Source organism: Hirundo rustica, chromosome 4, assembly GCF_015227805.2.
Source record: "Hirundo rustica isolate bHirRus1 chromosome 4, bHirRus1.pri.v3, whole genome shotgun sequence".
In the NCBI taxonomy this organism is placed as follows: Eukaryota; Metazoa; Chordata; class Aves; order Passeriformes; family Hirundinidae; genus Hirundo; species Hirundo rustica.
Genome location: NC_053453.1, coordinates 19763486 through 19790342, shown reverse-complemented (window position 1 = coordinate 19790342; position 26857 = coordinate 19763486). Strand labels below are relative to the sequence as shown.

Here is a 26857-nt window from a genome sequence, read left to right as displayed (position 1 = left end):
CATTCTTTCCTGTGAAAACTGCTGCACTACTGCTGTCCTCTCTTGTCTGCTGGCAGCAAGACTGTAAGAGCCTGGTGCCGTTTGCTAAAATCCAGCAGAAAGGCCTGTGTTGCAAGCTACCTACTCTTACCTTAAATATCCTCAAATAGAGGGCAGAGAGGAGGGCATGTGAAGAGCGTGCTGGGCCCTCTGATGAGGCAGTATTTTCATGACTTACTGCTGTGTTTGTGGGGAAGACTGCAAGGTAGGAGAGATAGCCTGGGTTGATACAGATGGTTGCCCTGGAGATAGGTGGCTGTAGAAGAGTTAGTGCATTTCTCTGAGTCCTGAAAATGCTTTAGACCCAACTAGGGAAAGCACTTGGGGATTTAGACTTGATGAATAGCTTTATTTGTAAACCTCCGAGAGTGCTGAGGTGATGAGATGGCAGATTCAAGTCAGATAAATTTGTTGGGTCCTTGGCTTTCTAAAGACTCTATTCCCTGCAGGAGGAACTTGTAGCAGCTCCTGAACCACAGCAGATATACTAAAACAAATCAGTGTAGGTGTGAGATTACCTTCATGCTGTGAACAGAAAATAGTTCAGAAGTTGCTTCTTGTGCTGTTCATGCATCCCTATGGTAGAAGTAGAAACTTCCAATCAAGGCAGGGTAGTCACCACTTTACCATTGTGCTTTAATTCACCTGTGTTCAAGAGCCAAGACTTTTTATTAATATGGTGTAATTAGGATTTTTTTTTTATCCCTAGCTTGGATCAGGACAAACACCTGGTGAATTGCTGAATCCACTGGTTCTTAATTCTATCCTAAATAAAGCACTACAGTACAGTCTTCATGGTGACACCCAGCTTGCTTCCAATCTTTCTTTTGCCCTCAAGTATCTCCCAGAAATGTTCAAGCCCAATGCACCAGATGCTCTGAGTTGCTTAGAGCTCAGGTACAAGGTAAGAAGGCGTGGAGCAAGGTAGAATACTGCAGTTATGCCATGGTTCTTATGTCCAATGGTAAAATGAACATGTTAATAAGAATGGAGTAAAATAATGTGTCATGGAAACTACAGGATTTACTTAGCCTGACCATTGCATTACATTATTAAAATACATAATAGTTATTGAATACTTGTATTTTAAATAGTTATAATTTCTAACAAAAAATGTAGTATGATTAGTGCTGTTATTTCTTGCAGGTTGACTGGCCTCTGAACATTGTCATTACTGAGAGCTGCATGAATAAATACAACAAGATTTTCTCCTTTTTGCTTCAGCTGAAGCACATGGTGTGGACTCTCAAGGACGTTTGGTTTCACTTAAAGCGCACTGGTGAGTGTGACTTGTGAAGGAGAGAGCATCCTGTTTAAAATGCCTTCAGCACCCTCTGTTAGACAATTGCTTATATACAGCCACGTCAAACTTCAAAAGACACAATTTTCTTAAAAATCTTCCTCGGCATTTTAAACAGACTCTACAAACAAAAACCTTCATTCCTTTAAAAATTCTGGGTTTAGATGATCTCTATGGCTGATAATATATTTATTTTCTTTTCAGCTTTAGTGAGTCGTGCATCAAATTCTGTTCAGTTTCGACAGCTTCAGCTGTATAAACATGAGATGCAGCATTTTGTGAAAGTAATTCAAGGTTACATTGCTAATCAGATCCTTCATGTTACATGGTGTGAATTTGGAAACAAACTGTCTTCTGTGGGCAACCTAGAAGAAATTCACAGAACGCATGCTGAATACCTCAACAAAGCAATCTTCAGGCAAGCTACCATACTTACTTTTACTTCAAATACATGCTAAGGGAGTGGCCAGTCCTAGCCTAATGTATTTGTGCAAAACTGACTTAGGTGACACATTAATGTAATCTTTACATATGAAAGTGTTCTTATGTAAGAAACAAACTTCATGGCATCTTACAAGGTTTGTACTTTAATACTTTTTCTCAGCTATTCATCCTTTTAATTTCCCTGGACTCCTTGAGTTAACCTCCTGCTCCTGTTCACTATGCCTCTGGAAGCTTCCAGTCTACTCAGGACAGCTCTAAACCAAGAGCCCTAAACTAAGGGCACACATGCCACAGTTCTTTTTCTTTCACTCTGTCCTTTGTAAATTACTGCTGTTTCATTCATCGTGAGTAGTGTGCACAGTAAGCCTTGCTGAAGGATGTAAAATGCATCTCCTGTACAATGTATGTGCTTTTAATAGATGTGCAGTGGCCAGAGCTGGACATGGAAAGGACAAGAAGATGCCTCTGTCTAAATTTATGAGCAGTGCAAGAGACACCTGTCTTTTAGGAATCACAGGCTTTTAGCTCCTTAGTGTATGTGAGGCAGAGGGGTGGTGTGACTAATAGGAAAGGAGCTAGGGTTTATTTGGTTTCTTCTTGAAGAGTGTACACTGAAATGATGAAGTGCTGAGATGAAGGGCAATGATAAGGAACAAAAATTATAAACAAGAAAAGAAATCTCTCCTTTCATATCTCTCTTTTTGAGTTTTAATCAGAAAAGACTTGCCTAGAGCTGCTGTTTGGATAGCAGGTAGTAGGATGAGACGAGATTAAAGTTAAAGGAAACTCCGAGCATATTGTTGTTAAGTGTCATCGCTTTTGCAAAGGCAGATGTCATTCTAGAAATCAGATACTCTAGGGCAAGTAAACTGTGCTAGATTTAGGCACCCTGTTTAAAATTTGTTGGCTGCAGTCTAGGGGATTTTTTAAATCAACTGTCTTTAACCTGAAGGATTGTCACTCCTTTATATTTGTAGTCTTACAACCAGTAAATTGTATCAACTAATTTCTGAAGCTGTGTTTGTTCTGTTAGGGGTCTGTTGACAGAGAAGGCAGCCCCTGTGATGAACATTATACACAGCATCTTCAGCCTTATTTTGAAGTTCCGCAGCCAGCTCATCTCTCAGTCGTGGAGCTTCGATGCAGGGAAGCAAATGGCTGTTCATCCCAACTTTGGTCTGATGCAGCAGTCCTACAACACCTTCAAGTATTACTCCCATTTCTTATTCAAAGGTAAGAAATTAAATTGCATAAATTCTAGATAGAAGAAAAGGTCAACTGGCAACTGGAACATTTTGGTAATATAATGTAGAAGTAGGAAGATTTGTATACTTAGGGAGTGTTGGAAATGTAGCTCCCTGATGAAAACTGCCTTGTTGTGTTTTGTCAAGATCTACATATAGGTCAAGTAAGATGTCCACACAAGAAGTCTAACAGATATTTTGAAACTGACTGTTAAGTTTTTGGTGATTTACAAAATAAGTATTTGGTATTTAGCTGTACTTACATGCATACAGTTTTTCTTTTCTCTGGAGTTGAGTTCTGGAACTTTTTATTGGCAGAGATGAGAGATAGATACCACTCAGAAGTAATTTTAGATATATATATGCAATAGTTGAGTTTTGCCACTGGTATGAGATTTGGAAATTCCAATTACCATGTTGGACTAAAGCTCAGAGAGCCTCCCAGCTCATGCTCCAGGCAACTTTTTCAACTACATGGATCAAGTGCTCTTTCCTTTACTATGAAAACACTTCATCTCATTGTCAGCTTAGGCTATAATGTGCTGAAGTGGTTACCTTCCATTTGTCTTTCAGATCTTCCTCGTGTTTTAGTACATTACTTATCCTTCCTCTAGTATAAAGGTGGTTTGTGGGGTCTGGGTTCCTTTTTTTTAGAAGATCTTAAATTCCTGAAGGAGGTACAACTGCTTTTCTTAGATCTATTTTTCTGGAATATCTTTTAGTTCAGACTATGTTCTTCAGGAAATGAGCTGCCCTTTTTATTCTTTAAGGGTGTCCAAAAATGGTATCAAAGGACCAAAAACAAATATTTCAGGATGAGTTAGAATGGCTGCTTCCAAATTCTGCAGGAAGTCAGAACACCTGTGGGAGCCACCTAAGCCCATACTACGAGATCTATGGTTGCTTCATGGACAGAGATTAATAGACCATTCCGTAAGGAAATCTGCTGAGTGACCCAGTTTTTTTACACCCTCTTTATTAAGCACTACAAAACCAATATGTGCTTGTTCATCTCCACTTGTACCTTCAGTCACCATGTATTGTAAAATGCTCTCTTTCCACTATGGGTTGATCCAGAATCCATTGAAAGCCAATACAAAGTTGTCTGGACTTCAATGGCTTTGGCTCGGGCCCTAACTTCTAATAATACACCTCCCCTTCTTCCTTGCATGCTGCTGCTGCTTGCTAATTCCCTTGATATTAGTGCATGGGATGTTTGGGAGCTTAGGGAGTTTCCTTTGTAATTAAGGATGTTTGGAGCAGTCAATTTGTTAATTCATAGAGCCTGAGGGGTTTGTCCTAGGAATTTCTCTTTGGTGTTCTCTCTCACAATGGACTTTGGCTCAAGAAAACTTCAGCAGAGGTTTCTTTCACAGAGGTCTCCTGAGGACCTAGAGATACTTCCTGGTCAGTTGAAATTATGATAGGAGCACACCATCTTACTGTGAAAGATTCTATGATTTCTATGTTTCTATGAAAGCAACTTGTTAAGGAAATGCTTTGTTAGAATAATGCACTTGACATAGAACTGACACATAGTCTTTTTGCTTTTATTTGAAATATCTTATATTTCCAGAAAGAAATACCAGATTTTTCTTATATTAAAAATATAAGTTTGTTTCTATTGTTCTCAGATTTCTGCATTATGCTTTTTTTTTTTTTTTTTTCCTTTTTTCTTTTTTTAATTAAAAGGGACAGATGATGTCAAGGATGAAATTACAATATTAATCTTAATTGAAGCTTACTTTAGTTCTTTTTATTTTTTCCAGTGGTAACAAAGCTTGTAAATAGAGGATACCAACCACATTTGGAGGACTTTCTGCTGCGAATTAACTTTAATAACTACTATAAGGATAACTGAATTCTAGAGTAAGGATCACTGATAACAGTAAAACAGAAACTGTATGTATATGATTTATAGACGCTTATGCAAATGCCATGCAGGAGGCGTTTTTCTTCAGTGAGATAATCTGCCATCTAAAAGCTTAAAGAGTATAATAACCACCCTATACAGAGCATGATGATGCTTAAAGTCCACTAAACCTGCCAGCTGTTTGATCTGCTAAAAATTGATATTATCATTATTGCAGAGATAGAAGAGCTCAGTGCCTGGTTTTAGCACAGGAGAGAATGCAAAACTGTATATCTGTGAATGTGTAAATGTTGTATTTTCAGTGGTGTGAATTACCTTCAATGTAAATACATGTATGTGAAATAAAAATTAACAGATACTTTCTAAAACTGTTGAGAGATGGGTACAAATGTTCCCACAGATTTTAGTACCTGTTATTTCATGTGGTTTATTTTCAAACTCATATTAATTCTTATTCTAAATATAACTAATTTCTTTAAGACTCATAGTCACAGTGGAAGAGGACATGATGTATCAAGGTGCTCTGCTAGGAGATACAATATTTGACTATTCAAGCACTTGGTAATTGTTGGAACACTTGTGCCAAACTTAGTTTCTTTATCCTTAATTTAAACTATTTTGTGGTGATTATTTAAAGCACCTAAACCAGAAAACTCAGCATCACTGAGGCAAAATAAAGCTGTAATTCCCAATATATTCCAACTACTGCTTTCACTGATGTCTGTCTGGAGCTTTATCACAGCCCCTCCTGTCCTTGGATTTATAAGGCATGGTAGCTGTGCTGCACACAGGGTGGGGCTGCATCCTCCAGCTCCACAGCTGCTGTCAGCGTGAGGGAAAAGAGAGGTGTTACAGGGAAGGGGCAGGACCAAATGCAACATTTGTATACAGGTGAGAGGAACTGAGAACTGTCACTGCACGCCAAAAACCTCCCACTGTCAGGGCAGGAAGCACCAAGCCAAATGACAAGATGCAACCATGTAACCACGGTAGTGGCAGCATTATTTAGAATTCAGACTGTGTGATCATACACTGGATGTGATACCACTGTGAAACCCTCCTGTTAGATTCACATCTGCAAACAGTATAGTTAACAGTAAAACGTGCAGGAAATAGGCATGAACAAAAATATTAAAATTGCAATTTTTATTAATTCTAATAAAAGAATCAAATCTGTAGCACTTACTTGGGAAAAAAAAAACAAAACAAAACCAACCCACAAACAATCAAAACCACCCCCCCAGCACAACATTCCAGAATAAGAGCTGACAGTAAAATGTTCAGCAACTGTAGACTGACAAGCTCATGAAGCCGAGTTATGGTGAAATCTTACCAAATCATGAAAGGAGTCCCACTAGCACATGAGACTATCCAGAGATTCATCTCCAAGAGGCTCTCATTTCAGTTTTGTAATCTGGGTACCACTTGATTTTATGTGAGGGTACTTCAGGACATATGCTATAGCCACAAGCTAAGTCTAATTAAGTATTTCCACAGAAAGCTTTTGATAAGAAGAGTCAGCACTTCGTTTTGAGCACAACTTCATGGCTTTTACATAAGCAGAATATTTGACCAGTAATAAATATTATTTTCAGAACCTATTGCAAATACAAGCAGTAAAAATCAAGAAGCAGATTATGAATCAAGTATTTAGATTTCAAAATGCTATAAGCTGTACTCCTTTCTTTCTGAAGAACTGAGAACATTCTAATCTGGACAAAAGTTGGCCTAATTGTGCTGAACAACTTCCTACTTCCACACTGCTCCAGAACAAGAACAGAAGGAACTCACTATCATCAGAGATCAAACTACGATGCACCTGCTGAGATGAGAGTGCTGGAAGAGCACAAGCATTGCACTTGGCTCTGGCTCATCACGCTTCTTCAAACACAAAGCACTGATATTATTGCATGCCCTGGGGAACCGAGCAGCTGGGACATCAGTGCTGCTGGAACATGTGAAAACCTGAGCTTCTACCCGTTGGTGAACGTCTACTGCACATACAACTTTACTGAGTGGCATATCAAAGCAGCCACACCAAGGGGCTGCATTAATCATTCCAACCCTGCTAGACCTCTTGCACCTGACTGACAGACAAGCAAAGAATATTTAGCAGCAAATGCCACTGCATTTGCATTTCTCACTGTAACTTTCATTTTCTCTTTTAAGGATAAGATAATTGCTAGTAAGTTATTCAAAAGTATCTTCCCATGATTTTGGCAATATAGGTGAACAATAATTTGGTAGTTAATTCAAATTCCTCTATGTCCAAACACACAATTACAAAATTATTCTCCTTGTCTGTGCCGCTATTAATAGAGACCTACTCAACCCCCCCCCAATTCTTATCACAATGCCATTAAAAAGACTTGATCCCTTAGGCATGGTTAAGAATCATTACTTTTTACACCATTTTGTTAAGCAAAAAGCTTGGACAGAGCTCTTCTAAAACTTGGTTGCCCTCTGCATCCCATCAGAAAAGACACAAACTGAGAAACAAAGCCAGCGCAGTTACGTTGATCAGTTTGGAGCAGCTTCTCCCCCCCGTGACTCCCTTGTGGACCAGGCACACTGGAAGAGACCACAGGTTCTGCAAGGGGATGTCCCAAGTGTATTTCAAATTGCCAACACACTTTCCCTCCCGGATGCAGTCCTGTTTACCCAGCACTGACTTTCTGATAAAGGTTCCATTAAATGGTTTGGTTCTAGTAACCCAAATTTAAAGGAGGGATAACCCTCAATGAAAGCCTCAAATTCCCACAAAAATGGATTATTCTCAGAAGACCTCTTTCAACTACACAACACTACATGGGCTAGGTAATACACCGAGTTTGTCCTCTTCTGTAAGGACTGCAGAATTGCACAGAAAGTGCTGTGCTTGTCAGAGCTCATCGCTTGTCACACTCAGTTCCTCTAGCTCCAAGACAGAGCAAATGTTTACATTTAAAGCATGCCCTATGTCCTGTGACTGCAAGGACAAACTGACCTAGTACAGATAGATAAGCAACAGTCCACTGTTCTCCTGTTTGCTGACAGCTCATATTGAGGAAGATTTAAAAAAATACAATTCAACCCAAGCTGCTAACAAGTTTGCATGGGGGTAGCAGAAGAATTTCCTTGAGGACACATAAATCACAGTGTGAGACAGTGATCTCTTTGGAAACAGAAGCCTTTGCATTAAACCAAACCTTTCAGGTGTCTGAACTAGCAACAGTCCTTCCAAAAGAAGTTCAGAAAGCTATGTAACAACTAACTACAAAACAACTTTTTTTTTGATGATGTGACAATAATGGCAACCAACCTTCCCCTGAAACCTCAACTGAAATGTGTTAAGTAACTCGCAAGCAAGTCAGTTCCTCTTCTCCCACACCTTCCATCATCTTTCGCCTCAAACAGCACCTTCCTAAATGGTCAACTTGCAGCACGAAGATTTTCAAGGACCATGCAAGCAAACTAAATGGTGGAAGAGTAGGGAAGGAATGAAAGAACTCCACTGACCAGTGTGATGAGCAGGTACCTCACCTGCACACTTCTCAAACGGGCAGGCTCTGTTAGGAGCATAGGTATAAATACACAACAAACCTGGATTTGGGTAAAGGCTCACACTAATTTGGCTTATGGATCCTGCCCAAGGCAATTGGGTTACAAACTTACATTAGTAGATATTTATGGGTGTTTTGTGCAAACATATTGAACCTGAATAAACTTCACCATCAAGCTCTGAAGTGCAAATGTATGTAATCTCCCTTAATTCTGCTCTTAAAAAAAAGTAAATTGCTCCCCCCAAATTCCAGCCTGCACACATTCTTAAAAAATATATAATGATTAAATACCAATCAGAAGGTTCATAAGAAATGAACTACTTAATTAAATGAAACAGCTTCAAACAAGCAACAATGAATCTATTCCTCCATTAAAGAGGACTAAAAGTTTCTGCATAGAGAAAGCAGTAAATAAATATTAAAAGTACTATTAGTTAAGACATCAGACAAAAACAGATCAGATTCCTGACTTGTTATTTTTGTCTTCACGTAACAACAACTCCATTTGGATGTTTGAAGTTCAGCCTGCCTCAACATAAAATGCTGCTTTTTACTTGCAATGTAGCAAGGACAAAGGAAAGACTTTGGGTCTTTAAGCATTTAGATTACTGATGTGTATGGGCTGTTCACTGTCACTGATTTGTTCCAATGATCCACAATTGCTTCAAATTAAGCACAGCTGAAGACTGCTGCAGATACATCCAAAGGTAATGTTGTTTCAATAACTTAATAGCACTCCGATATTTGCCTTGCTAAATTCTTCACTGCTGAAGAGGATCAGAGTCTTCAGTTCACAGCAAAAAACAAAACAAGGCAGTTAGGAAGATCAAGTAACGCAGAGCTCTGAAGCCCAAAGTGGAGGTTTGCTGCAATATGGTTGTCTGCTTCTGGTCTCTTGAGAACAAACAGCTGCTGCAGCAGTTGCTCCCTCCTCTTCTGCATCTTCCTTTACCTCCTGGAAACCTTCTGCTTCTTGGAATGGATGTTCTAAAAGTTTCAGTACATTTCTTACCTAGAGCGAAAACATGGCATGGTTGTTAGGAATTTAGAAAGAGAAGGCAAAATGATATGGAGAAGAACATCAAGTATATTGTATTTAATACATGAACTCCAGAAAAGCCAAATATGAAACTGATGAACAATATACATAAGATGCAAACTGTAAAATTGTACCTGGCTGAGTTCGGATCTGTATGAGTCCCACACAGGCTCAAATAACTTGAAATGAAAAAATTAAATACAAATTCTTATGTAATTTCTCAAAATAAATTCATTTTCCCATATTCTGCATGTAGTGTTCCACATGCTAAAGTCCACAGGTGAAAGCTGTAAATTTTATAAGATAACGCTTTCAGAAAGGAACAAGTATAAATTAATCCTCAACTGCCTTCCAAGCCACTCTCAAGACAGTAAAAGCACTGCAAGTGTCTTGTCCTGAGGTCAGCCTACAAAAACTGGTGAAGTTCACATTCAGAGTTTTGATTCCATTATTTGTACTGCAGTCATTAAAATTACAGTTTCAACAAAACCAAGATAAACCTCCTGAACAGTGAATTCCCAATCCCCTTACTGCCTAAGATTCCAGACTAAATTTTGCCTGGTATACGTCAGTCATTGACAGTACCACTACACACCCACACAAGCCTAGAGAGTGAGAGCAAGAGCAACAATAGCATACCTCTGAGAAATCCCCATTTTCTGCTGCTTCTATGGCATTCTGGGCAATATAATTTCTCAAGATATATTTTGGATTGTTTGAATTCATGACCTTCACACGCTCAGTGTTCCAGGCATCAGCATTACCAATGCTTTCTATTTCTTTTTGCAAACGGACTCTGAAATTAAATAGGTGACAACCGGTTTTTACCAAGAACCACAAGTAGTGACACATTTTCTTGTTTTGAGATACTTCATTTGCAGTTCTTAAAAAATACTACATCATCTATAATCCTCTCAGTTTATAAAATGCAGCATAACAACAGAATATAAAACACCACTTAGTTTAAAAGCAGTACTATGGACAGTCAGCAGGTCCTGACATGGCTTGAGGAAGTAGCACAGCAGAGCTTTTCTATTCTCTAAAGTCTGATTAAGACATGGGATATGGTCTGTTCTGCATTGCTCTACCATGACTGACACATTCAGGTCTTGTCTTTCAAGTAGTTCTGTATTGTTTATTGGTTAAAGCTTTTGCTGTTCTGCTAAAAGCACAGGGATGCAATTCAGCTGAGCCAGTTTGAGGTACTTTCTATCAGTAATACTTGCTAAAGCTCTCAGCTCTGCTGGAGAACAAGATCACAGGCAGCCAGGTGAGGAAAGATCTGACCTAATCCACACAGTACAAAAAATTAATGCTCTATTCAGGAGATTTCTTTTAAAAAAAAAAAAAAAATCTCCTGCTAACATGTAAGTTTCTAGGCTTTGGAACAGTCTAGATGTTTGTTTCTCCTGGCCATGATTTCTGGTTTTACTCTTTGATTAAGAATTCTTGCTTTCTGTATTAACACATAGATTTTTTCTTTTGGAAAAAAATTCCAAGGCTAGAATGCTTAGAGGTCAGTCAGTTGTACTTACTGAGCACTTAAAAGTTCACAGCTGGAATTAGTCTATGTCAGAATCAACATCAATACTGTTGAAGTACTTTTCATACTAGATTTGATGCTAGGTGATTTCTACATCCTCACACTACCTCAAAATCTAGTAAACAATATAAAAATATTCCCTTGAACTTTCATTGCAACAAAGACACTGATCATGGCAGTAGATAATCTTGAGTTGCATGCCCTCCCCATCCTCCTAATCTATATTTGAGACAGGATATCTTCTATAAGACATACACATTGTTCTCAAAATGCAGAAATATTATAGTGCTATCGATACAGGGAAACCTCACCTGTATTTCTCCAGCCATTCCTTCCAGTGTCTTTTATTTCTGTTAAGTAAATCATCTGCTGTTAACTGCTGCAGTTTAGAGAACTGTTCAATGCGTTCCAATTCTTTATTTATATTAGCTTTTGTTCCAATTAATGCCAACAGCTGAGGATTCGACTGAGCCAACATCAGCATCATTGACAGTTGTCTGGGAACAAAAAGAACAAACCTATTAGGTACTAAAGTTGAGCTACCCACCAAGAACCATCTCCTTGCAATCAAAGAAGGTACAAGAACATTCACAACAAACTAGGATTTTACTAGAGAGGTAAGTAACAGAAGTTCATAATTAATAAAACAGGTTTTATAATAAATGATCCTAATTTTATTGTTTCTTACCCCTTCTTCAGTGTGTTTAATTCATATTCCTGTGGTATATATAGTGCAGACAGCAGATTTTCAAAATGACTGGTTTAGTTGTACAATTCTCATCAAAACACCCTTCAAACTTCAAAAGGAATTTGTTTTTAAAAATTTGCTCTTACTTAGATATCAAGATAATATAGAATTCACAGGTTTTGTTCTTTGGGGTTTTTTTATTTCTTTCATACGTACTATTTTCGCCACTAATAAAAACCTAAATTATATGGAGAAAAAGACTTCATTTAAGACATGAGACAACACTGTGTTTGATTTTTTTTTAGCTAGCCAGTCTAAATCACAGACTGAGAATTGCTCTCTGGTAATAAATTCCAAACAATATCCAGACTATTTTGCTGCAAGTTGGACTAGAATTGTATCTCTTCATATTTTACTGTGTTAGCCGGTGCTGTACAATAGCTCCACCTCATTTTGCAATACCTAGCAAATATGCTAGCTTGTATTTTTCCTGAATTAGTAACTACAGCATAGCATAAAGAAAAATAAAAACCCAAAGAGTTGCAGCATATCAAAATATAAAGTGTATTCTGTATGTGAATTTCCTCTGTGAATGCATTTTTAAACAAAGGAGGAAAGAAACATTACTCCTGGCCACAAAACAAACAACTGATTATATCAAGTTATATTCTCCTACTTTTAGTCAGCAGAGATAAGCCAGGTGCTTTTCTCCAGATCTGATATATACATCTGACATGCCTAGATCTATGATATCCAAGTACTGGGATTAGAAATCAATCATGCACTCACTTCACTACAGTACTATTCCTCTCCAAAATGTCACATCGCTACCCTGATGATTTATAGCTCCTTTTCATCTTTCTCCAGTCTTGAATGCAGTGTTTAAAAAATACTGTCCCATTTCTACCACACAAGCTGTCTCTGTATTGTGCTATCAACACACAGAAAAAGCTGGAAAATTTGGTAGGTTCATTACCTTAATGGAGCACTTACTAAACAAGGATGAGGGGTTAAGGAAGAGAAGTGTACCCAAAATACCTTTAATTTTTTTCCCCCATCTCCAAAAGAGAAAAGCTGCTGCCATCCCTGTTACAAGCAGCAGTTGAACATGCATTATTATTTTTCCATGCTCAGAGTAGCTGGACTGCAGAGCAAATGGGGCATGTACTACACCACCTAAAGATCATCCTTAGGCCAGAACTTTGGCAGCTGAAAGTGACTTCTTGCTGACAGGACACTAACAACAGAATACAGCAGCATTGTAGTTCAAACCCATTTCTTCTGTAAAATACTTCCATACCACTTCATTATTTGACACACTCATTGCCTCGTATCAGCAGACAGGGAAGGAAATTAAAAAAAAAAATATAAAAAAAATCAACAAGTAAAAACTCGGACAACTTTAACTCAAGACCCAACTGCTGTAAGTCACTGCTATATATCATGATGCGGCTACTTAACAGTGACATTTCTAATCTTACAATCAGTGAAATATTACAAACCATGCAGAGTTCATTATGGTTATAATGAAACTTAAAGCAAAAGCCAAAAGCATTTAAGCAGTGCAATACCTTGGATCCATCTGTGGTTTAAAAACAACTTTCAGTTCTTCCACAGAAGCACACTGACTTGTAAGCTCTTCTAAGAAATCTTCAAATTTTGAAGAATCAATGTCTACTGAGAATGAACTCAGCAAGTAAAAAATATTTGTGAAGTCTCCAGCTGAAAAAATGAATTTTATGAGTAATACAACTAATAAATCAGCAGGAAAGCAGTTCCCATACCTCCTCCCACAGCAGTACAGGTCACCATTCTAAAGAGGCACATAAACTCTCCTCTCAGTGAGGGTGTAAATGTGAGACAGGAGCATATAAGGCAAAACTACTCCACAGCTCACAATAAGGTAATTATTTTCAGCCTTTTGTTCTTCTCTCAGAAAAGAATGCAGTTGCACAAGGCTACTTTCTTTCAAGGTCAAGATATAAATTGTATTTTGATTTCATAATAGATTCGGATGGGCTATTAAATAAGCACCTTCTGTGCTGTTCACCAACCTGTGAGATGCATAGTTTCAAGCAGTTCAGACACCAGCTTACTATCTTCTTCTAATTTCAGTTGGATTAGGCCTAGTTTTTTTCTCATCTTCTGCAAGTAGTGTTTCTCAAATTCTGCATCATACTCCTCTTCCAGGATGCGTTGGCTTATTTCCAAGGGCAGCTCTGGAACTAGGGCTTCAGCAAGTTTCCCCAGGTTCCACTTGCAAATCTCTGGCTGTTTGTTGTAAGCATAGCGCCCTGTGTTATCAGAACCATTGCAAACGTGCTCAGGGTCATACCTACAAGAGAAGTAGTAGTTAGCATTCTTCTAGTTATCTGGACACCAATATAGTGAGAAGTAGTACTTCCATTATTTTAGTCTGCTCTAGGAACTAAAAAATTTGAAAAGAAACACTCCTTGATCCTTTTCGCAAAGCCACAGGCTGCAAGACCAGTCTAACACGTTGTGAACACAGTTGAAAGTACATTGACAAGAAGATTTACAGGACAATTAGAGCTACCTTAATCTACTTTGTTGTAAAGACAATTGAAAAATCTACTTTTAAAGTTAAAATATTAAAGCAACCACGAACACCAGGATTGTCCTACACAGCAAGAACATATGCACGTTCCCAACAACGATGCCACACTGACCTGTCCATGAAGCCAAAAGGGCCATAGTCAATGGTTAGTCCAACAATACTCATGTTATCTGTATTCAGCACGCCGTGGCAGAACCCCACACACTGCCATTCCGCAACCAATCTCGCTGTCCGTTTGGTTATCTGAAAGAAAGGACTTTCTTTCATTTTTCATCACAATGTATTTCCAACATAACCCTGTATTTCCTAGTCTGACCTGAGCAGATTCTGGCAGTAAGCCTTACACACAAACATCTTACAGACAGTTTGCCTCACTCCTCCTGTCAGTAACTCCCCTGTTTCTCTGCCTCCTCCCATTTCCATTTCCATCCTCTTCTCTCCTTTCATGCTTGACTTGCCAGCCAACTGAAGAGCTTTCAGATGCACTGGAGACAGTACACTGAAATAAGATAAACTGTTTGACATCAGACTCACATACTAGTCTAGTCATTACACAAATATATTCTTTTGCCTATTACTAATTTTAAAGGGTAACTACAGGCAGATCATACAAGCAAACGTAATGTTTTGGTTTACCTTGTATGTAGGGCTGATTTACAGGGAGGTCAAAGGGCTGACATAGAAATACTATTCCCTGCAAAGAGGTTTTATCACTGATAAGAATTCCTCTCTGTGTTCTGACAGTGGCAATAAGGCTACAAGATTAAATAAAAATGTTGCAAGAATGACAATTTTATTTAAATGCAATTCTTCACTGAATGCATGCTTCATCAAAAATTTTCCACTGCTTAACTGGGAACTATTTTTATGGAATTGACTAACATCATTGCATGTGCCCCATCCTTTAAATAAATAGTATAATACCTTAGAACAGTCCTAGTTACTTAAATACATTAACCCACCTGTTAATTACAACACTAAAAAATCTAAAAGTCAGGAAGCTAACGTGTTTCTTCAATAAAACTAGTTGCAGATACTTTACTAAACTGCTGTAAGTAAAAATTCTGCACAGCCATTAGCTAAAACTTTTAAATCAATCATAGATAAAATCATTCTTCTTCCCAAATAGCTAACAATGCACAGAAATTCAAAACAACTATTTGCTCCATGCTGCAGTGAAAGTGTATTTCAAAAAACAATCTACTAATCTTTTCCTTGGATGTTTCTATGTCTTTGTGTTCAAATCCTGAATTATTTTCTTTAAAGTTACAGTCAAAGAAAGAAAAATTAGACAAATCTTGCCCTGACAGGTAGTGAAAGCCAGAAATTATGCATGGAACAGAACCTTTTGGTTCACCTTGATATCCCACACCTCTAATTTTTCCAGCATTCTCATGGTAGGTACTTTAGCCATTTTTCCTGAAAGCTGATTCATGGGGCAGCTGGAAGCCAGCAGTCAGCTACATGTGTCCAAAACTGATTACCTAGGCGCTGAAACCAGAAAGAGAGGCACACCCTGCACACTGGCTCTGTGCCAGAAAAATGTAAAATTTAAAAATTAAAAAATCCTGGCCACCAGGGTTGGGATGAACACACTCTAGTGGTAAGGCAGTCCTTGTATGGATGCATCGCACTGCACCAGGGTTCTGGTAAAAAGAAATCCTCCTGATGAGACTGCCCAAAAGCAACTAAAGCTTGAGTGCCGCTCAAAGATGGGTATATTGATGATGAAGAGACAGCTCTGCATCCTCTCTGACCTTTATTATTTTGTCATCAACAGTTTACTACAGCTAGCCCCACTAGAAGGCAAGTATGGCATATATATAAATAAGACTGTCAGCCGAAGGACATGCCCATTTAAATTTAAACAACAGCTACAAATTATCTGAGAAGTACACATAATGATGTCTGCTTTCTAGACAGTGCTGTGAAATGCAATCACCTGTACATTTTTCTCCATTTCTTCCACAGTGCAGAAAGAAGGATAAAACAAGCTAGAGTTGAAGTGACAGCAGTTCCCTGCTAATGGATGTGTTTGTTCCATCAGAGGATGGACTGGGGTGATTTTCAGGTGGAGAAAAGTCTGGGAAGTCTCCACCAAGGATGAGAGAAAACATGAGGAGGTAATGACAGCACAGACATGGAGTGTGGACAGGCAGTGGCATGAGGAGCACAACAAATAAAAAATGGATCTGGGGAAATGAGAAAAGAATGCTAGGAGTAGGGGTGGGGGGAAGAAAAGGAAACCAGTAGTAACTGGGCCAGGAAAAGCAGCCAAAACCAGAAAGAGGCAGGACTGGGCGCACACACACACATCCACAAAGATCCCCAAGTCCCATGACTTTTCTGCCAAAGGAAGTAAACACGCCATCAGCTGCAGAGCCGGACACACACAGGGTGAGTGATAAGCCACAGTCCTCCTCATCAACCCCAATTGTTCACACACAAAGGGCTTGTCCAGCAGAGTTAAATTCTTTGGAACACTGTGGTGAACCAAGTCACAGCTTGCTTTCAAGAACTAATGCAAGCATGCACAGGTTGTGGTATAAGAAGAAAAAAAACGGGGTGGGGGGAAGAAACCAAACCACAGAATGTCAGCAATTAAGTCTTTTGACCTCTTATCAGTTAAGAAAGTGCATCATGCTGCAGCTATTCCCTCATCATTCCCATACCAGATCATTTCAGATTTCAAAGCACCATAGCAGCTTTCAGATAGACTAGTCAATATTAGACAAAGGTATTTTTTAATTACTCTGTTTGCTGGTTAGTTATAAGAGTGCTCAACTGCCTTTAAACATTTCAGTTCTAAAGTCTGAAGTTAAACTGATTTGTAGACAACATTCCTATTTGTAATCTGGAAAATGAGATTCAGCATTTTCAGTATTTTACAAAATGATGCCTTGCAAGTGATGTCTCAGCACCATCAACTCACCATCTGACAGTCAGAGCCAGAATTCCCTCTCACAGTCTAAGACAGTCCCAGCAACTGGAGACAAGCCTTTGGAAGCTCCCTCAAAGCAGGGAAATCATGATTTACCATTAGGAAGGTTAAACTGTTTTCTCTGGTTACATTAATATCAACACTGCTTTCATCAATAAGCAAGTCTACTGAGCACTGTCTTTAAAGAAGAGTTCAGAAAATTGAATGATACAAAGTATTAACTGACTCCAGTCATCTGTGCTTGCAGATGAACCTCCTAAAGACGACTGGTATGGATTGATGAAGAGAATCTGATCTTCCTTACCTCTTTGAAGAAAGCAGCATTCCTCTGAACAGTGTTGTCAGAATAAGCCTCCTGGATTTCTGGGTAGAAAGTGCTGATCACGTAATCAAGCATCTGTATTCGAATATCATTTCGGTTAACGCTGGGACCCTTGCGGCCAGTGTATTCATCAGGGGGTTTAAAAATTTCAAAAGAGCCAAATCTGTTTCAAAATAAAAAACATGTTTTAGAATTATCTGGTACAATTAACATAATTCAGTATGGCATGTAATAAAAACACTTACTGTTGTTGCAATAACAGCACATCATCACTTAACACCAATTCTTCGGGTGACCAAGAGAAAAGACCTGCAAGATTCCTACACCGAACGTGGTGAGGCTCAGTGATCTGGTGAAAGGAAGCTTCTACATCCACACATAACTAAACTGACCAACCCTGCCAGTACCGAACACACCAGCTTAAAATTTCTTACAAGTCCTTCTACTGAAAAAATTTTATCCTGCAAATATGTAGAAGCTGGACTTAAATACGAGATTGTACATCAAGCATACCAGATATATTCGCCAGATATGTAAACACACAGGAATGCACACAAATATACACATACATATGAAAGAGTACATTCCTTATAACTCACCTTCCTCTAATATTCTATTACCTTAGAGGAAGCAATGCAACTTCCTGAAATGCCTAATAATTTCTGCTGGAGGAGGAACCTCATACACTTCTCAAGCTGAGAAAGTGCACCCAAACTTTCACAGTACTACATTGGAACTGGAATTAAGGATAGAGCTATAATCCACCACCACCACTACTACTACTACCTTAAAAAATCATGTATTCTGTACAGGAATAAACATGAAAAATCTCTTCTCCTAAGTCTGCAGAACTTACTTCTTCTTCCTACCAGGCTAGCATCCCTAGTATTTATCTGTCTCAGTGCAAAGACAGCAGCCCATCCCATCTGTTGAGCAAGAAAATCAACTTCCTACAATCCAGTAAAACAAGTTCCAAGCCTCCAGAACAAGAAACACACGAACGGCGCTGTTAGGGAAATACACTCAAAATGGTATTTTAAAAGACTGCTTAGTTTTAAAGGAAGAAATCCAAAACAAAACCAATAAACAAAATAGGCTTCTACCTTATAAACGTCGAGGCTATTCTCAGAACAACCGTGCACCTTTCATTTTTTGGATTCCCATCATAAAAGATGTCACGAAGGACTTTGGAGTCAGATGTCACGCACGTGCCAGCCCGCGTTGTTGGTATTCCCAGGTGGAACATGGCCTCGCTGCACAGGAACTCCCGAATGCTCGACCGCAGGACCTTCCGACCATCGGCTTGTCTGCAGCAAGAACACATGCAGGGTTTTAGGCTATAAACGCAGGAACTCCTGTCTCCTCTGTAGCAGCAGAGAAATAAAAGCCTAAAAATAGTACACTCTTGTGTGGTCACACAAAAAAGCAGTGGCAGATGCGAAAAGAAAAGCAGGACCTTCAAACTTCTGTTAAAGTTCAATCAGATGGACACAACTTGCAATGAAGAGCACACATACCAGAATAAACTTCTCAGGTACACATATCCCTTCTAATCATTAACTGTGTTGGCTTTATTACGGTGATAGTATTAAAAAAAAAAAAAAAAATTGCACAGCTGTAGCTATTTTATTGTATAGTAAGTCAATGGTTTCCTCTTAATTAAATGAAATATAATGAAAAATATTATTTTGAATCTTTCTGGGTAAGCAATCTAGAAATGGGGTCCTAAATATGAGCATGCACAACGGAAAAAAAACAAACCACCTAAACAGACAGATAACAAGCTAGCTTATTTAATAGATACTAAGCAAATGGAACAGACACAGGTGGTTCTCAGCCCATACTCCCAGCACTTCCAGAACCACAGGCAAGCAGAAGGGCTGCCCAGGGCAGACCTACAAAGCTACCACCACATCTGGGATTTTCAGTGATTTCCTTAACCCGTGCAGACCCGAAGAAGGCCTTCAGGAGCCTATATACATGTTTCACATACATGAAACAAAGGGGTTACCGAGCCTGTGTAGAGCTGGGACAGAAAATATGGGAAATGCAAGCAGGAAAAATCACCTGAAATATTTAAAGTACTTAAAGGCTAACGTGACTAACAAAGATACCCATCTCTTGCAGGGCAGTATGCCATTTTGGGGATTGGTCCACTATGCCCTTCCCCAGCTGGGAAGAGTGGGGAGAAGAACCCGCAGCACAGCCAAACACCCTCATTTAAACACCATCTGTGCGGGCAGCAATTACACACCGCTCTCCCCACTGTCATCGTGGTCTGCATCCTCCCGAAGGGGGAAACCCGCACAGGAGGATAACCAGGGACAGAACCAGCGTGCCACCTGAACGACATGCAGTTACACTCTTGTCTTCCAGCGGAAAATTTTGCCACCACCTGATCTGGCATTTAAGCATTACACTCGCCAACGCCAAAGTTAAACAAAAAACAAATAACCGCGAGGGCTTAGGAGATGACCTTTGCCTCAGGGGAAGATCCTCAGCACGGCACCAGCCCCTCGCTAACGCGACCTGCGAGCCAGCAAGTCCGTCCCCGTCCTCCCCGCACAGCGGCCGGGCCACGCACGGAGCCCCGGGCGCCGCTCCTCCCAAACCGCGCCCCGTCCCGCCCGGGCCTTACCGGGAAAAGGGGGTGATGCCGGCACCCTTGAGCTGGATCTCCCAGCGCTCGCCCCGCGGGCCCAGCACCTCGCCCAGGTACATGGCGGCGCCGTCGCCCAGCTGCCCCGCGAAGCTGCCGAACTGGTGGCCGCAGTAGCAGTGCGCCGCGGGCTCCGCGCCCGCCAGCACCCGGTTCCCGCTGAAGAACAGCGCGGCCTCGGCCTCCGCCGCCGCGGGGTCGGCCGCGGGCGCCTCCAGCCCCAGCAGCGCCAGCGCCGGCAGCGACATGGCCACGAGCCGCGGGTTCCGCAGCGGGCTGGGCCGCACCCGAGCGAAGCAGGCGCCGGGCACGGTCCGCGGGCCGCCCTCCTCCGAGGCGTCCACGGGCAGCGAGCGCAGGGCCAGGTTGTCGAAGCGCAGCGCGCCCAGCCAGCCCCCGCCGCCCTCGGGCCGCTGCATGGCCGGGCCCGACGCCGCCCGCAGCAGCCGCGGGGGGAAGCGGCGGGCGCCGCGCAGCACGGAGTCCATGCGCCCGGGCCGGGGGCGGTGCCGCGGCCAGCCCCGCCCCTGGGGACGCCCGCCCTGCCCGGAGAGCGGGGCGCGGCCGGGACCGGCCCCGCGCTCAGCCCGCTCCAAGGGGGCGGGAGCGGCGGCCCGCGGCAGGTCCCGAGGGTGCTGGACCCGCAAGAAGAGATAAACGAATGTATGCCACAAGTTCGGTACTTCTCCAGAATGCTCTTGTTTCGTGTTATCTCAATTAATAGCAGCTACCTCGGTGGTGGGTCAAGACCAAACCTCTCTAAGGGTGTGCACACTTACTTTCTCTGAAAGGTCCAGTGGATGCCTCCACTTAAACCGGCACATAGCAGGTAAAACCATCTGCAGACAGTAGATGGCACTAAAATACTGCTATTACTTGGACTTTCCAGCTAAACGCAAACTGAGTCTCAGCTCTGAAGAGTTGGGGTGTTAAGCGTAACAGAGACAACATGGTGATTGCAGCAGGGAGAGGAAGAGGAGCTGCCCGGTGGCAGCTGATACACGCGCAGAACCCTGTTGCATTTGTACAAACTCAAAGCCCTAAGCAACCTTGCCAGGCTTGCCCGCACACAGCTCCAGAACACAACAGAACACTCCTGCTGGCCCTGGAGAAAGCAGATGTGCGGCTTAGCTGCTGCAGAGACGCACCACGTTAAATAACCACCCCGCTCTAATCAAATGTCGCTTTTCATTACTTTGTTCAGTTTGTAAATCATCTCTGTATCCACAGTCAGGGACATCTTACCACTCAGAGAATGTCACCTGGCTGGGATAATTTTTTTCTTCCCCCCCCCCCCCCCCCCCCCTTTTTTTTTTAATTGTTGTTGGTGGTGGTGTTTTAGGTCTGATTCTTCTCACTTTCCCTCGCGCATTAGTTGTAATACACAAGTACCAAGCACCTTGGATAAGGCAAGTGTGAAAGTAGCTGTGTGCATCTTTCCCCTGCCCCTATGCAAACCACCAGACAAAGCATCCAGCAAGCAAAAGCACGTGTTTGCTCACCTTGCAAGCACAGCGATACCCAGCAGGGAGCTACTAAGGAGGAGTCAGTCAGGCCAGGTGTCCGGACTCAAAGGACAAGGTCTTGTGATGGAAAAGAGCACACACACCCCCAGCTCCCAGCCTTTTCTCTACTGCGAGTGAGGGTAAGGGGAGCCTCACCTTTTCTGCTGTTGCCCCCCCGGAATATAGAAAGCTCCACGCTGCAACAAACAGGCACAAGGCAGGCGACGACGGAGGGGATAATTACACAACCTCCAGCCAGCTTCTTCAGCTGGAAGCTGATGAACAGGACAGCTGCTTCAGCTGTTCCTGGTGTCCTCACATACACATGCACACACAAGACCTCCTGGTGTGAGGATATACACAGCTGGTGCATGTTTTCACCTGAAGAGTCAGTAGACTGATTTCAGCTGTGTATCTTTGGAGCTACTTTTGTCTCCTGTGCTTGATGTCTTCCATGTGCGTTTCTGCAGCATAGCCTTAGCACCCTGCTGCAGTCTGTCCATCAGTTAGACCCACATTAGTGACCCTTCTCCTTCCAATACTAAAAAGCTCTCACATCTTACAAAAATGTCAGTCTTAAAACACTCAAGTCTAAAATTAAAGTTTATTTCAGTTTTAAAAAGAAACAGGGAAATACATACATCAGTGTCTTAGTTACACAAGTTGATAGTTTCTTTTCCACGTGTGGTTCCCAGTGCCTGGCACTTTGAGGTAACTCGATATGTTTCTCAGTTTTTTAGATGTTTTACAATACACACAAAAATACAGCTTCCAGTGGAAACACAGACATTTTAGTCCTCCTCAAAAAGTCAATCTTTAAATTTTGTTCCGTATTTGGTATAGAAAAGACACCTCAAATATGATGTGGGCCAGCAGTGTGCAATGTAATGCTGGTGAATGATACCCTCCCAAAGCAGGCAGCTGCTGGGTGCCCCTGAGGCTGTCTGAACGAGCACTGCCCCAGAGCCAAGCTGCTGTGCAGCATCCTCTGCCACTCCAGGGACAGTACAGGACTACAGTATTCAAAGATTTTTCTTTCACCTAAATTGTTTAACCAGCAATTCTTTGCAGACACAGCTCCAGTTTCAACTGGAGGAAACTTTGTCTCATCAAGGCAAAACAGGCTGCATTTTGCTTTACACACAATCAAAAAAGATGGACCGCTGATTGACAAAGGGTACAAACAGATGGTACATTATCTGTATGGAATACAGCTTACCATATATGTGAATACAGGGTCTTTGTATGAATGTTTTTTTTTAAGTAATGGTCATATTGATTTACCTGTGTCAGTTTGAAAGATAAAGCTCTTTGCCACTCATTCAACATCTTTTGCACTTAAAGGACCTTTATTTCCCAATGGAGGAGAGCACTTTAAGCACAAATGGACTGTGCCTGATGTGAAAGCCAATGTTGGAGTACTTTGCTGGACTGGGACTACAACTGTCAGCTCCTTGCAAGACTGAGCACTGGAGACAGGAAAAGAAAAGCAACAACAAAATCAACTCACCATGCCTAACTCTAGACTCTGAATTTAAATTCTCACATTGAACAATCTCCCTGTGTGTTCAGTAGGACTGGGAAACTCGTCCTTTTAACATGCGGCTCCCCTGTTTCAGCATTACACTTAGATGCCCTGAGCAGGAGGTAATTTGGTCAGCGAACGTTCTCCAGGAAAATGTGTTCGTGGAATTATCCTGTACTAGATCTTGCTAACCAGTGTTTGCTCTCAATAAAAATACTGGCTTATTAGGAAAATAAATACCTTCAACAGAAATGGTGGTTAAAATATTTTATTTTTTGTATAATAGAACATACTGCTGTTTACTTTAAATCACTTTAAAGGCACACATTGTTAAAAATACTTCAAATTTACATCACATGTACAAATGCATAAGACAGATGTACATGTCACCAAAAAAATACAATATGGCTTCATAAGGTTGAGGCGGGGCTGGGACAATTCAACACATACTTAAATTTTACAGGATGCTGCTAACACTGAAAGGACTGACTAGAACAGAAAAGAATGAACCTAAAACACAGATTATGTTATATAAACAGTACAACACATTGAATATACAACATCAAGAATTTGTGTATGGATTCATAGAATTGTTAGTTCTGCAAATTCATCCAGTGCCACTGAATAGACAGTGCATGCATATGATCGGCCAATTTGCAACAGTGGGAAGATAAATTGCCAATTCTCCATCCACAAAGAGGTTCCCTGAAGAATCTGCTGATATGCTTTATAAAAACAAACAAACAAACAAACAAAAAATACTGAAACAATAGACTTAAGGTACTGACTGGAGAGAATAACTGAATAACAGATGGACACCTTAGATGGTAATCAATTTTGGCTAAAAAGCATAAAACATCAAGACTGCAAGAACGCTCCATGACAATCATTTAGCATTATTCCCACCCAAGATTAAGGCTCCTATCTAAAATTCACCTTAGATTTGTTTTCCTTTGTGTAAAATTACCTGAGCACAGATATCAAAGATCTACAGAGCTTTTAAAATACCTGCAGATACTTTAAAAATCTGTAGATAATTTAAAGCGAAATATCAATATATTTAATTCTACCAGTTAAATATTCTCAAGAAAATAACCAACAGAACAACATTTTGGTATGTCAGTAAAGCCAGGAGAAGAGTGAGCTTAAGCTTTTGCTTTCATCTTTTACAAATGTACATAAAATGTAATAGAATTATTAAAATAGGACTGCTTAATTGTAAACAATACATTGAATGTTTTTACAAAACAGGAATCAAAATTCAGGCAGTCACTCTACTCTTCTATAAATTGTTTACAAATGCCGCTTTTCCTCTTGCTAGAGATGGCTGGTGGTTTCTTAAGCACTAATAAATAGAAAATAAAAAGACCTGCCCCACTGTTTTCTGTATTATCATTTACACTTTGTGTCCTAGAAGCATGAATTGCTGCCATTCTCATTTGCTAAAGTTTATTCCCTGGACACTTGTAAGGCCCAGACCCAGAAAAGCACCTAGGATCATCGTAAGAGCTCTGCAGAATCAGGTTAGATTCACTAAGGTTAAAGATAAACATGCACTTGAACAATTTGCTGCACTGGAACTCATAAAATTTTCAAAGAGCAAGGCAGAAAAGCATCAGGTTGCATGGACAGACCAGCTCCCAGCAAAGTCAATGCCATCATAGAGAGGAGCATCAGACCCTTAATTTTAAAAGCTCAGAAAAGACTACACTGTACAGAAGATAGATGTACATACTTCCAGCAAACAAAAGACTGTATGGAACCATTTCCAACACAAGCCTTTGGAAATATACCTTATTAAAAGAGGTTTCTGGATTTTATGGAACCAGCTGAACAAACACAAAAAAACACAAAACACAACATCACCTTTTCCTCTTCCTGCCTCACATACTGGTTCCCATCTTTCATTTCCAAAAGAAATTAATACAGATAAAAAACTCACTTTAAACAATAAGCAACTGTATATGAGCCTGAGGAGCAAATGGGACAAAGCTCAAATACATCAGGTTAACTTTGATACAAAAATGTTATCTGTGTTGTTGAACTAGGACTAGCTGATTGCCAAGGGCATTTTACAATCACTGACAATCCTGTAAAAAGTAAAGGTACCAAAAAATTCCAACGAAATATGAACCTAGGATTAAAAAAAAAAAAAAAAAAAGAAGAAAAGAAAAAGAAGAAGATTGATGATGGATGAGTGTTCCAGATAATTAAAAAAGAAAGTAACAGCAGTCTGTAGTACCCATAATTCTGTGTATAAATAGCAGGTCAACCAAGTAAAATGCTACAGTTGGTTGAAAAACTGCTTTCCTATTAAATAGATTAAAATATTCATCCACCGAGAAATTACATTGATAAATAAAATACTTTCATGTAGCAAAACCAAGGGGCAGGTTAATTCCAGGCTTTTTTTGCCAAATATGAAAGGTTTGAGAAACAAAAGTAAATTGTACAGTAGTTCTAGTTTCTTAAATTTACAATACTGAAACCAGCAGGATTTGGCTAAATAATACAGTTTAAATACGCTAATCTAAAGGAACAGAGCGTCCTGTAAACATCTGACACAAACCACATTGCATTTCAATGGGGTGGCTATACCTTCTCTATACAGGCGAAAGACAATTCAACTGGTGGTGGTAACAAGGGATGCAATCTAAAGGCAACATTCCTGTTCTTAAGTAAGGCTTGTAAAAAATTTGAGCCATGTACGTATGACAGCCCGTACAATTCTGAAATTTCTGGAAAGCTCTTAAGTTTAAAAAAACCCTAAATGTTTTAGGTATAAAACACACATTGAGAAGATGTCCGTTCAAATGATGTGTAAAAGTGTCTGGCACCAGAAACAAACACTTGGTATTATTATACCTAAGGGAAAAAAATCAAAGAATCACTCAAGTGTCCCTGAACTTCAGAGGAGATGCAGCCAATTAGGTTACTTTGTGTTGCTCTTTCCTCTGAAAACGGAGCCATGAACACACACCCTTTAAGCTGCCTGTACTAAATCATCAGTTATATATATATATATTATATAATGCATATATATTGTATACATGTATAGAGTATGCATATATAATATATATATATATATATATTTGCATACACATTTCTTGTACCTCAATCTGGAATCATCTGGTTTCATGCAACACACCTATCAAGAATCAAAACTATTAATTAGATCACAGCTGGTGTAACTTTAGTATCAAATCTTTTATCATATAGTGTTTGAGTGTTGCTCAGCATCAATCAGCTCTGACTAGAATCCTCATCCTTCAGTCCAGTTCATGCGTTGCCTCCGTCACCCTTTCTTCAGCCACCTTCTTCACAGAGAGCCTCTACTCCATGTTCACTGCTGAGGCACCTCTGTCAGCCTCTGAAGATAGGTCTGTGTTGCTGGCATTGAGAGAAAAAACTGAACTGTCCTGTGACCTATTCGGTAGCAGCCATATCCCAGCAGTCCAAGAACTGTTGCTTTTAAAACAAATTTGAAAATCTTACTTGAAGCTGATGGAGGAGGCACACTGAAACAAAAGATAGAAAGCAATGAAAATAGTTGCATAGCTGGAAACAGTAGGCATTTTCCAATTTAAAAAAAAAAAAAAAAAAAAATCTTTTTTC

The 26857-nt window shown here is 40.3% G+C and overlaps 3 protein-coding genes across 6 annotated transcripts in view; 1 reads left to right on the top strand and 2 right to left on the bottom strand.

Moving 5' to 3' along the window:
• Positions 1 to 3975, top strand: part of TUBGCP6 (tubulin gamma complex component 6) — a 38857-nt gene extending 34882 nt beyond the window's left edge. Inside the window, exons 40-44 of the mRNA XM_040063007.2 lie at positions 749 to 943; positions 1186 to 1318; positions 1544 to 1757; positions 2817 to 3016; positions 3798 to 3975. Coding sequence (XP_039918941.1) covers positions 749 to 943; positions 1186 to 1318; positions 1544 to 1757; positions 2817 to 3016; positions 3798 to 3949 — 894 coding nt within the window. The 3' untranslated portion in view covers positions 3950 to 3975. The remainder of the gene's footprint in view (positions 1 to 748; positions 944 to 1185; positions 1319 to 1543; positions 1758 to 2816; positions 3017 to 3797) is intronic.
• A 3942-nt stretch (positions 3976 to 7917) lies between these two features.
• Positions 7918 to 20700, bottom strand: SELENOO (selenoprotein O). The gene is made up of 9 exons (XM_040063006.2): positions 20192 to 20700; positions 18657 to 18860; positions 17536 to 17716; positions 14403 to 14533; positions 13767 to 14047; positions 13284 to 13434; positions 11336 to 11521; positions 10121 to 10277; positions 7918 to 9454 (listed from the first exon to the last, which is right to left on the bottom strand). The coding sequence occupies exons 1-9, from the start codon at positions 20698 to 20700 to the stop codon at positions 9260 to 9262; spliced, it is 1995 nt and encodes a 664-aa protein (XP_039918940.1). The 3' UTR covers positions 7918 to 9259.
• Positions 20701 to 23504: 2804 nt separating this feature from the next.
• The window catches only part of TRABD (TraB domain containing), a 33433-nt gene continuing 30080 nt past the window's right edge, over positions 23505 to 26857 (bottom strand). For all 4 annotated transcript variants that reach the window (XM_040063176.2, XM_058420412.1, XM_040063177.2 and 1 more), the window contains one exon: positions 23505 to 26760. In XM_040063176.2, the coding sequence (XP_039919110.1) occupies positions 26586 to 26760 (175 nt within the window). In that variant the 3' untranslated portion in view covers positions 23505 to 26585. The remainder of the gene's footprint in view (positions 26761 to 26857) is intronic.